The sequence below is a fragment of the Chrysoperla carnea genome, chromosome 3 (assembly GCF_905475395.1).
Source record: "Chrysoperla carnea chromosome 3, inChrCarn1.1, whole genome shotgun sequence".
NCBI classification, from domain to species: domain Eukaryota; kingdom Metazoa; phylum Arthropoda; class Insecta; order Neuroptera; family Chrysopidae; genus Chrysoperla; species Chrysoperla carnea.
The window spans coordinates 9,772,058-9,787,004 of NC_058339.1; the positions used below are offsets into that span (position 1 = coordinate 9,772,058).

A 14,947-nucleotide genomic window follows, 5' to 3' on the forward strand; every position below is an offset into this window, starting at 1 on the left:
AATTATATCGTAAGGGCCATAGAGTATGTACGAATGCTTTTTTCGAATCATTGCCAACATAAAATTTTATATCATTTGTCATTGTTAACATCTCAAACTTATGGTTTTTAATTAAAATATATTTAATGTTAAAATCCTTTAATATTTTTGATTTTACCATTTTTAATAAACTTTTTAACATTAAATATATTAACTTAACACATATTAATCATCATTTTGGTTGTTATTATCAAAGAATATAAGATAGAGGAGAGGCTCCCATTACAGGCAATGTTAAAAATGAATATACGAGTTTCAACGCCTCTAGTGATTGTGTCAGTCATAAAAATGTAAAACACATCAAACCAAATAATTTAAATAATCATTAATAATTAGTCTTTTGACTGTCCGAAACAAAAGGTAATCACTTTTCAAAATGAAAAGGTATATTGACAGAACAAAGATTAATTAAGTTAACGTAAATTAACGTAATTGATGGATGGTCCCTAGCTCATTAAATTGAATTTAAATTTGAAAATAGAAATGTGCCAAAACTAATTGATCAAGAAAAATTGAAATTTATAAACTTTATTCCATTCAATACCAAAGAAAAATATATTTTCTATTAATACAGTAGTATATATACTTTATTACTTTGATACAAACACTAGATGGCATTCGTATTCGTGTCTGTATTGGCGAACGAAATTACCTAGAGATGGCTCTGGTGTGAATGCAATATGGCCGATATAGAGGATTTTCGTTCAAATTGTCAAAATAAATTTTTGCATTTTTTTTGTTTATTTGTTTTTTTAACATGGAGAAAGCCCTGGATATTAATATTGGTGATATATTTTATCTACTTGGTGGATCAGTAAGGCCGTTGATGGAAGGAGAGGCCCTTTCTCGTTCCAAAAACTTGTTTTTCTGTGGTATCCAATCGAAGCAAAATAATTGTTTGTTAATCAAATCTTCATGTTTGCAAACGTCGAACATCACCGAGAAACCTCATGAGATCTAAATCAAAGTGTTTGTAGCCAATGACAACAAAAAAATCGAATGCTATTGTTCTTGCAAAGCGGGCGCGGGAAGCAAGTGCAAGCATCTTTTTGCGACATTGTGCGACAACTGACGCCTGTAGATCTTGTTTTCCCACACTGGGGAACACCACAACGTTTTTCATTTTTGATAATTTCCATCTCAACAACAAAAACATTCAGCACTTGTATAGCTGTCAAAACTCAAAATCCTCTATAATAGTTTCACTAATCCTCGCTGCGCGGCGCCACCGTATCTTGCGATCGCGAATAGGAGACCTCTCCTCTAACTTATACTCTATGGTTATTATGTGTTTGAAATATTTCGCCATGTCCCACTAAAAATTCTGATGCATCTTTTTTTATGATTATAGGTAGAATACGAGTATTCAAGGGCTCTGTATATGTATGTCAAATCGTTCACCATCTTTGTGCTAATGTCAAATAGACGAAATCTGACCAAATACTATTTTTAATTAAAGCCATACAAGATTCAACGGACCCAAGATCCAATTGACCTATGTTGCTCATTTACGAACTCGACCTCATGTTTTACGCCCTTGGCTCCTGTCTGTTGAATAAAAGTTTTCTTTTAAAAGTATTTATAAGTTAATCTTGTTATGAACTGTAAGAAAAATTTAAAAAAATAATAATTAACGTATTTAAATAATTAAAAACGTTAAATTTATTAAATAAAAATAAATATTTATTTGTTTCAGATTAAACAATGAGTACAAAACATTGATAATATTTAATACTTATTTTGTCGCTTTCTAGGCAAGCTAATATAAAATACATAAATAATAAAATAAAAGCACTTGTAAAACTTATAAATAGATAAACGAATACAATTAAACATGTTAAGAGCAGTTAGAGGAATACAGTGCCATTTGCTTTTTTACAATTTAAAACTAATAAAATTTATTTATTCCATGTACCATACATGAACAATAGGAAATATTTATGAAATTTAAATTTGGTTCAAATCTTTTTTTCCGTAACATTATTGGCTGGACTTTTGAACTAAACGATTGTTTTAGTAATTAATATCTTTTTAATTACTTAAAATTAATTAATAAAAAACAGTTGCAATTATTATTGGCTGCGAGGCAGAGAGGGAAGAACGTCTATTAGTTCTGTCTTTTTCTCTGCGGTCTAGAATTAAATTATTACGTTTCCTATATGTGTGTCTATGTCTATACAGCTCTATGGTATTATGATCTCTATGGTGATGATATGAAAATTAACTTTGAATGTTTATGTTTTATTTAGTAAGAGTGAACTTCTTAAAATAGATAATTAATAATTTGTAGTTTTACTTTCATTTTCTATTGTTCATCATAACTAAATTTAATAAATTTTTATTATTACTTTTAAACATCTTAACAATTATTAATAGGTGTACCGTCAGAGCTAATCGGAGCTTTAGGTTTACATATTTTTGTTCTACCATTTGTACCATAAACTATGTTACACGAAAATGTAAAATATCCACATGTTGACGATTTTGTATAATATGTATGCTCAAATTTTTTATTTGGGATTGATTTATCTCCTGTAAAATCTCCAGTTACTGATTTAGTTACTGACACAAAGCTGTCATGCATATTATTAGATCCAATTGGTGCAGTATTAATACTGCGTAATAATGGACTTATTGTTTTTGGAGTATACGAATACTTTTTATTATTTGATGATGTATTTAAACTACGTAATCGATTAGATGCGTTTGTGCTACCTATTTTGATACTCTGTGCTTGTGAATGAGTACCAGGAACTCCTTCTGCAATTGCATCATCAGCACTAGCAATTGATGTTACTCTACCGCGAAATCCTGGTGGAATTTTATAGCCGGGAGTGCCAGGTATAGCTTGACCTGGATTAATAACCATACCCTCTTTTAAACCATTGTAACTATCCTTTTTAATTTTTACATTTAAATCTTTTTGTAATGGACTACCTATTGATATTGACTGTACTTGAGTTGGTGATGTTTGATCGATAATCATGGTTCTCTTACTACTTTTTAAAGACAAATGAGTAGGGGATTCATCGGTAGCTTCAGCATATTCATCGTCGTCATTCATATCATATTCGTCTTCATATAAATAATCTGGTGGTAAAGGAGTATCGGTTTGTAAATCCTTTTCTGTGGTCGTTTTTGGACTTTCAGTTTGTATCACTGGTTTTTGTGTTTCAATTTCTTCGACATCTTCAACTTCTTCAAGTTCTTTTTTTTGTTTTGTTTCTGACGTTGATAACAATTCGTTGTTAGTTATAATTTTTGATGGTTCAGCTTTTCCATTTAATGAAAAACCAGTAAAATCATCTATTGTAGCATTGTTAGCAAAATTTACTAAAGCTGGTGGGCGTGGTTGATTTCTAGCTTTTTCAATACTTTCTTTGGTTCCAGACCCAGCCTGTGCAGCTCCAGTGTAACTTATACCATGCTTAAACGTGCCAAACAGCTGTGATTGTGATTGACCCGAGTGCGATCCACTTTGAGCACTGGATGTTCCTCCTCCTATAAACACTTTTCCTTGCTTATCGTGTTCAGCTTTTTTACTTTCATGATAAGGTTGGAAACCAATTTGTGCTTGTGATGACGTACTTCCCAAGCCACTAGCTTGAGCATCAGCCATTCCACCCTTAGCACCTGCTTGTACTTGACTAGTTGTGCCGTGGTTTATACCGCTACTCTGCGCATCACTCGTAGTAGCCCCAGTTTTTGAATTCAATTGGACTTGTGACTGTGATTTACCTTTACCACCACGGCCTTGTGCAGAGCTAGAAGCACCATGAGAACCACCAGACACTTGTGTTTGAGCTGCTTTATTTACATCTGATGTTCCTGCTTGCGCACTAAAACCACCAGAACCGCTGTAAGTGCCACTGACTTGCGCTTGAGCTGTACTACCTTGATAAGTACCACTCGATGAAGCACTAGATTGTGTACCATTTTCGGTTTGTTGTACAGAACTTTCAGCCAAAGAATTTGAATCATCTCTACCACTTGCTAAATCTCCTTCCTGTTCGGAATATTTATCTAACTGTCCAATCTGACCTGGAGGATAAATTCCCCCAGTTGGCCCTTGACCGGTAGTTCTAGGAGGGTATACGCCTCCTCGCCCACCAGAAGTGCCATCGTATGTTCCACCAGTAGATCCAGGTCCAGTATAATCTCCTCTAGATCCATCAGGTCTTACGCCATAAGTTCCCCCAGTTGGTCCTTCACCAGTGGGAGGGTATATGCCTCCTCGCCCACCAGAAGTACCATCGTATGTTCCTCCAGTAGATCCAGGCCCAGTATATTCACCTCTAGATCCGTCAGGTCTTACACCATAGGTTCCACCTGTTGGTCCCTGACCGGTAGTTGCGGGAGGGTATAAGCCTCCATGCCCTCCAGAAGTTCCATCGTATGTTCCACCAATAGATCCAGGTCCAGTATAATCTCCTCTAGACCCATCCGGTCTGACACCGTAAGTTCCACCAGTTGGTCCTTGACCAGTTGTAGTAGGAGGAAATACGCCACCTCGCCCGCCAGAAGAGCCATCGTATGTACCACCAGTAGATCCTGGTCCAGTGTAATCTCCTCTAGACCCATCAGTTGGTCCTTGACCAGTCGTTGTAGGAGGGTATACACCTCCACGCCCTCCAGATGATCCATCGTATGTTCCACCAGTCGAACCAGGTGCATTATAATCTCCTCTAGACCCATCAGGTCTTACACCATAAGTTCCCCCTGTTGGTCCTTGACCGGTAGTTGTGGGAGGGTATACGCCTCCTCGCCCACCAGAAGTGCTATCGTGTGTACCACCAACAGATCCTGGTCTAGTGTAATCTCCTCTAGACCCATCAGGTCTTACACCATAGGTTCCACCAGTTGGTCCTTGACCGGTAGTAGTTGGAGGGTATACGCCTCCATGTCCTCCAGAAGTTCCATCATATGTTCCACCAGTATATCCAGGTCCAGTATAACCACCTCTAGACCCATCAGGTCTGACACCGTAAGTTCCACCAGATGGTCCTTGACCAGTTGTGGTAGGAGGGTATACACTTCCACGCCCTCCAGATGTTCTATCGTATGTTCCACCAGAAGATCCAGGTCCAGCATAATTGCCTCTAGACCCATCAGGTCTAACACCGTATGTTCCACCAGATGGTCCTTGACCAGTCGTTGTAGGAGGGTATACACCTCCACGCCCTCCAGATGTTCCATCGTATGTTTCACCAGTAGATCCAGGCCCAGTATAATCACCTCTTGACCCATCAGGTCTTACACCATAGGTTCCACCAAATCTATCAGGCCCCACTCCGTATGTTCCACCAGATGGTCCTTGACCAGTCGTTGTAGGAGGGTATACACCTCCACGACCTCCAGATATTCCATCGTATGTTCCTCCAGTAGATCCAGGCCCAGTATATTCACCTCTAGATCCGTCAGGTCTTACACCATAGGTTCCACCTGTTGGTCCCTGACCGGTAGTTGTGGGAGGATATACACCTCCACGCCCTCCAGATGTTCCATCGTATGTTCCATCTGTAGATCCAGGCCCAGTATAATCTCCTCTAGTCCCGTCAGGTCTTACACCGTAAGTTCCACCACTTGGTTCTTGACCAGTTGTAGTAGGGGGAAATACGCCACCTCCCCCACCAGAAGTGCTATCGTATGTACCACCAGTAGATCCTGGTCCAGTGTAATCTCCTCTAGACCCATCAGGTCTAATACCGTAAGTTCCACCAGTTGGTCCTTGACCAGTCGTTGTAGGAGGGTAAACACCTCCACGCCCTCCAGATGTTCCATCGTATGTCCCACCAGTAGATCCAGGTGCAGTATAATCTCCTCTAGACCCGTCCGGCCTTACACCATAAGTTCCCCCAGTTGGCCCTTGACCGGTAGTTGTGGGAGGGTATACGCCTCCTCGCCCACCAGAAGAACCATCGTATGTACCACCAGCAGATCCTGGTCCAGTGTAATCTCCTCTAGGCCCATCAGGTCTTACACCATAGGTTCCACCAGTTGGTCCTTGACCAGTTTGAGTAGAAGTATAATCTCTGGATCCATCAGGTTTTTGGTATAAACCAGATAGTCTCTTGTCACCATGTATTTGTCCTGAACCAGAAAACTGCCCAGAAAACGTAAAAGAATGCCCTGATGAATCGATTCCTTGATGTAAATCTACAGGATGTCTTCCATAAATATTTTCTACATCTCTTTGCCCAGAAATTGAAATGCTACCTCTTCCAGAGGTACCTGGACCAATACTATGTACACTATCCACATTTCCTTGTCCAGTAGAAGGAATATTCCCTCTACCTGTGGACCCTGGGCCACCTCCAAAGATATTATCTGTGCCACCTTGTTCTGTAGTTGGTACATTTCCTCTTCCTACAGTTCCAGGTCCTCCTCCATAAATATTTTCTACACCCCCTTGTCCTGTAGGTGGTATATTTCCTCTACCTCCAGTTCTTTGACCCCCTCCATAAAGGCTATCAATACCACCTTGCCCTGGTATATTTCCTCTACCTGTGGTTCCTGGACCGCCTCCATAAATGCCATCAACACTACCTTGCCCTGGTATATTTCCTCTACCTGTGGTTCCTGGGCTGCCTCCATAAATGCCATCAACACCACCTTGCCCTGGTATATTTCCTCTACCTGTGGTTCCTGGACCGCCTCCATAAATGCCATCAACACTACCTTGCCCTGGTATATTTCCTCTACCTGTGGTTCCTGGGCTGCCTCCATAAATGCCATCAACACCACCTTGCCCTGGTATATTTCCTCTACCTGTGGTGCCTGGGCCACCTCCATAAATACTATCAACACTACCTTGCCCTGGTAGATTTCCTCTACCTGTGGTTCCTGGGCTGCCTCCATAAATACTATCAACACCACCTTGCCCTGGTATATTTCCTCTACCTGTGGTTCCTGGGCCGCCTCCATAAATGCTATCAACGCCACCTTGCCCTATACCTGGTATGATTCCTCTACCTGTAGATCCTGGACCACTTCCATAAATATTATCTCCACCACCTTGTCCTGCAGTTGGTACATTTCCTCTACCTACAGTTCCAGGCCCTCCTCCATAGATATTATCTGCACCTCCTTGCCCTGTAGGTGGTATATTTCCTCTACCTCCAGTTCCTTGGCCCCCTCCATAAATGTTATCAACACCACCTTGGCCTCCAGATGGTATATTTCCTCTGCCTGTGGTTCCTGGCCCTCCTCCATAAATGTTACCAACACCACCTTGCCCTGGTATATTTCCACCACCTGTGGTTCCTGGTTCTCCTCCATAAATGTTACCAACACCACCTTGCCCTGGTATATTTCCTCTACCTGTGGTTCCTGAGCCGCCTCCATAAATGTTACCAACACCACCTTGCCCTGGTTTATTTCCACCACCTGTGGTTCCTGGCTCTCCTCCATAAATGTTACCAACACCACCTTGCCCTGGTATATTTCCTCTACCTGTGGTTCCTGAGCCGCCTCCATAAATGCTATCAACACCACCTTGTCCAGGTCTATTTCCTCTACCGGTGGTACCTGGGCCCCCTCCAAAAATGTTATCAACACCACCTTGCCCTGGTATTTTTCCTCCACCTGTGGTTCCTGGCCCTCCTCCATAAATGTTACCCACACCACCTTGCCCGGGTATATTTCCCCCACTTGTGGTTCCTGGGCCTCCTCCATAAATGTTATCAACACCGCCTTGCCCTGGTATGTTTCCTCTACCTGAGGTTCCCGGTCCTCCTCCGTAAATGTTACCAACACCACCTTGCCCGGGTATATTTCCACCACTTGTGGTACCTGGGCCCCCTCCAAAAATGTTATCAACACCACCTTGCCCTGGTATTTTTCCTCCACCTGTGGTTCCTGGCCCTCCTCCATAAATGTTACCCACACCACCTTGCCCGGGTATATTTCCCCCACTTGTGGTTCCTGGGCCTCCTCCATAAATGTTATCAACACCGCCTTGCCCTGGTATGTTTCCTCTACCTGAGGTTCCCGGTCCTCCTCCGTAAATGTTACCAACACCACCTTGCCCGGGTATATTTCCACTACTTGTGGTTCCTGGGCCTCCTCCATAAATGTTATCAACACCACCTTGCCCTGGTATATTTCCACCACCTGTAGTTCCTGGGCCGCCTCCGTAAATGCCATCAACACCACCTTGCCCTGGTATGTTTCCTCTGCCTGCAGTTCCTGAGCCTCCTCCATAAATGTTATCAACACCACCTTGCCCTGGTATATTTCCACCTGTTACATCAGTTCTTCCTCCATCTGGCTTATGGTCCTTTGTAGGCCAATATAGTTTTGATGGACCTCCTGTTGTTTGTCCAGGTATTTCACGGTGGACATCTGAATATTTTGGAAGTCCAAGACAGTCATCGCAGTCTCCTTCGCTTCCCGATTGGCTTTGAGCTTGTCCAATTCCACTGCCGGCTGAAAATCCGATTAACAAATTGAAAATCGGAACAAAAATTCTAAGAAATTAGAGAAACTTGACAAAAAAAAAATAAATTTGCAAAAATTTTTTTTTTGTAAATTTTTTAAATTATATTTTTCTATTCTGGAATCATTTGCAGGATTTTATTTGCGGACACTGTATATTAAAGTTTTAATACTTACTGACTACAGCTCTTGTGCCATCGCGAGTTGATTCAGCTTCAGCTTTTCCATCTTTATCAGCTTCACTCAGAGATAAATACTGCGATTGTGTTTGGCCGTGATATTTACGAGAAGGTGATCGTTTTGGTCTTCTATTATGTGCAGTCTGTTTTCCTTTTTTACCAATTTTATTATCACCATGGTTAATTTTTGTTAAATGTATATTTGAATCTAATACATAAATTGGGAAGTTTTTACAAACTTTATAAATTTTTTTATTCGTTAATGATAACAACTGTAAAAAAGATTAAAAAAATAATAATTTAGAACACCAAGAAAAATTTATTTTTAAATATTTATAATTATTTTTTTGTTTTTTATTTGATTGCCAAAATAAATGACCTAATTTTTACAATTGATAATATATGTACCCAATATTTGGTTTACTCTGCCCTATGATGCATGTTCAAGTCAAATTTTGTTTAGCCTTGTGCATTGATAACATTTTTGTTTGAATTGATAAAACAATGGTGTCAATTTTTCTCATTGCCAAGCAATTTGCTCTTAACTAATCCATTAATTACGATGGATAGTAATCAAGTAGGGTTGCCGCTACCTCGGTCAGGTCTCTCGCCCAGCACATTATGAAGGTGGTGTTGTGGAGGGCGAGGAGATTGCAGTGATAAGAGGGAAATTCAAAAAAAGGAAAGGCAAAATCAGATTTAAGGTCTCCAAACAAGCTCCTATCGAATGAATTAGTATAAGTGCACTGTACTATAGTATCAATAAAAGGATTAAGTTTCTATAAAAATTTTAAATATTGTTTTTTCGGTTTGAAAATAACAATTTTCGTCTTTTATTTTACTTTTCGCGTCAAGTGATCAAAATTATCTTGAAAATCACACCACCTTCATTAAAACTGATAAAGTATGAAAAGAGCAAAAAATACAAACAAAAAAACACCTTTGAGTAATAATATATCGAAGATAAAATAAACATTAATTGCTTACCTGTTCTTTAGTTAATTTCACCTCTGATACGTACAATATTTTTTTTATTTTTTTATTATTTAATTTTTTGTCAATATAACATTCCTTACTTGTGTAATCTTTGTAAATTGTATATTTCTATAAAATAAAATACATCAGTTAATGAGATAGGATGGAATAATAGGTACTAGGGAATCTAATAAAACTTTATAAATACATCTTTTGATTAACAAAGTTTCCAAAAGTTACAAAAAATTCCTAGGTCATTGGACTTTTTATTATTATTTTATCGTTCAAAGTTGGCTGAAAAAATGATGAATCATATAGGTTATCCTTTTCAATTGGATATTTCTATATCAAAAAATCTAGAGAGTGTGATAAAAAACCATCTAAAATATTTAGACAATCTTTTAGTTTACAATAATACCTAATTTTAACTTAATTAATTATAATAATTTTAACTTAATTATGAGTTCATCAATGATCCATGATTTGATGAACAGAGACGAATATAGTTAGAGTATTGATGATTGAAGTGCGATATCTATATTATCAAATACGTAGGCAGCACTTTCACACAATATATTATATATTTTTATAGTTGCGTGGCATTGTAAAGCTAAAAATAACTCTAATTACTTGACTGCAAATCATGTACATTTTTAACAGGTACATCCTACATTGAAGTGTTTTTAAAGGTATGCTTTTTTATGTACCAAAGCTCATTTTCTTAAGTTTAATTTGGAAAACTATTATTCATTAGATAAAAGTATGACAAATATTTTCCTATAAAGAAAGTTATAACCAAGTGGCATTCGTTTTACCATAAAATATATTTAAAGTGATGAAATGAATTTTATTTGAGTGTTACTTCTTCTATAAGTGATTTTCTCTAAATCTTTAGGCAATAATATTTCAAAAGCTATGGTATATATCGAAAATTTTTACTCTTAGTTTTCCCAAATTCTAATAGAATCCTCCCTCAAAATTTGAAACGTCTCAAATATTATCAAACGTTCATTTTTTTTTCGAGCGTCCTTAACTCAATCTTGTTGTGTATGTCAGTTTAACTAGACTTAGATATTTTGATACATCTTAATTCTTCTACTTTGCATTGAGAATACATAATAATCGTAAGTACTTTAATTTTAAACTTACCTTTGATAAATCATGAAATATTCTTACACGATTGACTTGACGATCATTATTTGAATTATTTATATTCTCAAATAGTGGTGATTTATTATCATATTTTGTTTGTTGCTGTAAATATAAATAAAATATTATTCTATTTTGAGTATCTACTAATTAAATGTTTAAAATATTATCAAAAAGTATATGAAATAATAACCTTTTAATGATCCCAGGAAGTAATAACCCTAATATAATACTTTGAATCATTTTTAATGTAGGTCTTCTCATTTCAAATTTATTTTAATTTTGATAAAAACAAACAGTAAAAATCATTTATGGCCGAAATGTAATTTATTATTATAGAGAGTGGTCCTAGTTTTAGAACTTTATCAAAAGATAGATAACGTTAAAATAACGAAAATTTCTTAGTAAACTTATAGCCAAGAAAGCTAAGAGTATACCCTAGCTTTTCTATAGATACAAGGCGTTGAAATTTTGGAAGAAAAAGGACATTTTTGTGAATATATTGCAAAAACGGCTGCTTAGAAAATTTGACTGTATGAGCTAAAGTTACTGAATTGTTTAACGTCAATGGTGATAAATTACAATAGGTAAAGATATAAGTGTGCCATCACTCTGTGCTTAGCGCCTTGGCATAATTACCTTCCCACTAAAGGAAGTTATTATAATGGGTCCGATTTTCGAAATCGAAATTTTCAACATATATTCACGTTTCATCTTTAGGACAAAATATTGACACTTCTAAAACGCGTATGCGTAGACTTTTTTTTCGTCGTCGATATCGCGCGAACAAAAAATGATATCAACTTCGTTGATGTGTCCGTCGATACGTATTAAAGGCAATATGATCCGGAAAGAATTTCATTGGGCGAGCTTTTTCTGAAATTTTATCCATCGATATCGCACAAACAAAAAATGATATCGACTTCGTTGAGTCGTTGAGCCGATCGAAGCGTATTAATGGTAATATGATCCGAAAAAAATTTCATAGCATCGAGTTGTTTCAAGTCGGTCGAGTTTTTATTTTTTTAAATTTGTTTAACTTTTTATTATACTGGAAAGTTCTGCGTGCGGACCTCAAGGGTCGCACCAGACTCTATCTACGGCATGTTTTTAATTTGTGTTCATTTGATCCAAGTGATAATTATCAAAAACATTTAAATTGTGTCGTTTTTTGAGATTTCTCTAGAAGAGCAATCTATTTTATATCGATTTTCAATGATTTTTTTTCTTAAAAATTTGCATGAATATCTAAGCTGAAATTTTAACCACATATTCTTTGAGTAAAAGTCTACCCATACAAAAATTTTGAGACTTTAAATCAAACATTGTTCTCATGTTCATACATCCTAGCTAAATAATTTTATTTGTAATAACCAATAGGTATTAAAATAAATTAAAAACTAGCTCAACCCCTGCGGAATTCCGATCTCGTAGTTATAGTAACCCGTGGGTACACCCGTGACTAAAAACAACAAATTTCGTGGAAAAATGGTGAAAAAAATTAAAAGTTCTTAAATTTATGATATTTTTTCGTTCAAATTATTTGTCTACCGTGTTTTTTTCTAAGCGGTACATTTTTAAACTTTGAGTATATTTGCCGTTAAACTTAGACATAATAAGCTTGATGAAATGAGGGATGAATCATGATAAAGGAATAAAGAAGATAAGGGTAGGACAAAAAAAAACTTGCTAAAGTAATAATTTATAAGATATTTCACAAACAAAATAAATACTAACCTGCTCAACCTGATTGAACTTGGTACCATCAGTATTGATTTGCTGTATCACATTAGCTTTATTTAAATTAGCAAATAATAATAAAATGAATATTAAAAAAGCGTTATAAAATAAAATCATATTAAAAAAAATAATAATTAATATTATTTATAAATGTTTTTTTAATCACACAACAATATCAACAAACAACAACAATTAATCAATTAATATAAAATTTTGAGAGATGTACAACAACTACATAAAGTTTATATACTTTAAGAAATGAATGCTTAAAAGATATTAATCATTGATTTTTTTTTTCTAAAGTATCTTTTTAAAAAAATAATAATAATTTGTATATACATAAATGAATCTGTATTAATTTATAATTGATAACAGATTTCATAAATATAAAGTGTTATAATTTTAATATAATATTATTAGGTGTCCTATTTTAAAATGACGCATTTTAAATGTTGCGTAAATTTATATAATTTAATTTACTGTTCGTTACTTAATTGATATTAATCCTAATCACAACGTACGGGCATTGTTTTTACTGTCCAAGAAAATAAGCAAATTCCCTCAGAGATTGAAAAAAATAACACATTTTTCTTAAAATTCAAATTAAAATTGCATTTTTAATTTACCACAAATTTTTATTTCGATTACTAAGCGTTTATCCCACCTTGTTTATCGGTCGAAATTCTCATTAACAAACTTGACCTATCAAATACCAAAAACCCTTCTTGATATTCAATTTTATTCAAATCGGACTTAAATTGCGATACTTATCTGCAGTGAATGTACTAATATTAATATACCATTTAATTCCCCCTCCCCCGTATGTATGGTAGTACATATGTTGATATCTCGTACATCTTAGTGTTTCTGTATTGGTGAAATAATTTGATAAATATGTATTATCTTTTTGTATTCTTTATAAATTATTGTTTTATGATAGTCCCCTCCATATTCTAAAGTGACCCCTACTACGTTTAATGAGTTTGATTGGTCTGTGAATGCACAAATCTTTCTATTTTTCCCATAGTCATATCTCGCAAATTAGACCTCAGATCGAAATTTTGTAAAGAGCTTTTCCATTTGTCTTGATAAGCTTAATTTACTGGTATAATTTTCCGCTATCAATAATAGAACACCCTGTATACTATAATGATGGTTTGTAATTTTTTTGAAACCAGTATAGGACTGATTTAAATTAAAATTATGATATTAATCATTTAATTAAGTAATATAATAGATATACGATTACATATCTGAATTATGACCTATAAATTTAATTATCTGTTCATTGATTTCATTTTTGACTTTTTCTTATTTCTTAAGGTGGCTGATGCAGTCGAAGATTTCAAAGATTTATGAATGATTTAAGGTAGTTGGGTAACTCAAAACAAAATCTTAAGAAATATTTCAAAACTTAGAATATAAATAAATAAAAGCCTAAATTTACCAAGCCTAACATGAGATATAGTGTAGGCGCTGAGTGGGTTTTCGTATCCATATATAGGTCCCACCAAACAAGGAATGTATTTCGACGTATTTTGACCCGCTGATTTCAAATTTTCAACTTGCTCATTGCTCAGAATGGATCATAAATAGTCATATCTACAAGTTACCTTGAGTTTTCTCAAGGGACTCGACCGCAGCCATTTTGACATTTTTTTATAAAAGGCCCTATAAACTTTGGAGAACCAGAGATAAATAAAAACACATAATTATAAAAAATTGGTTTATTTCTTACTTACATAACGTATAAAAAGTTGTAAATATAAAAATTAAAAATATATAGTTTCCATTATATTTAACTTAAATATTAAAACTTAATATATTAAGTATCATATTATTGCATCATTTGGCCTGTTTCATTGTTTTAATTAAAAACTAATACAACATATAAATATTTAATCATACTATCGACTAGGATCACTCTCGTCCATTTCTAAAATAATTAATTATTTTATTTTATTTTTATATAATTACATTTAAAAAGAGCACCTTTTTGATTATTGCTTTATTGGTAGTTAGTAAAAATATAAAAAGGGTTATAATTAAGTTTATAGAATAGGGAAGTTGCATGTTTTTTCGAAAAATTACTAAAAATTACTAATTTTACAATGGAAAATGGTTTTTCTAAACTATAAATTCAAACGACAGTGCCGTTTACACACCTCACTTTCGTAACGCCATCACACGGAGAATTAATAAAAAAACATGAATAATGATAAATGATTTGTTTCTCAGTTGACTTTCACTATATTATAACACAAATTTCCATAGAAACCGATTGGCTCACAGAGATTAATACGTTACTACCGTTTTATTTATTCGAAAATATAACTATTTTTTATTATAGAATTATTAATTTAAAAAAAAAAAATACTTAAATATACTTTAAATGAATTATTCTTTCATTTATATATGAATTTGTGAAG

General features: G+C 35.1%; 1 protein-coding gene across 1 annotated transcript; it reads right to left on the reverse strand.

The window, feature by feature from the left end:
* Nucleotides 1-2,352: 2,352 nt before the first annotated feature.
* LOC123295840 (uncharacterized PE-PGRS family protein PE_PGRS54) lies at nt 2,353-12,593 on the reverse strand (the record flags this gene model as incomplete). Its single annotated transcript, XM_044877302.1, has 5 exons — nt 2,353-8,466; nt 8,653-8,926; nt 9,642-9,758; nt 10,779-10,883; nt 12,516-12,593. Coding segments are annotated over 5 exons (6,642 nt in total), but the record flags the coding sequence as incomplete, so codon positions are not given.
* Nucleotides 12,594-14,947: the final 2,354 nt, after the last annotated feature.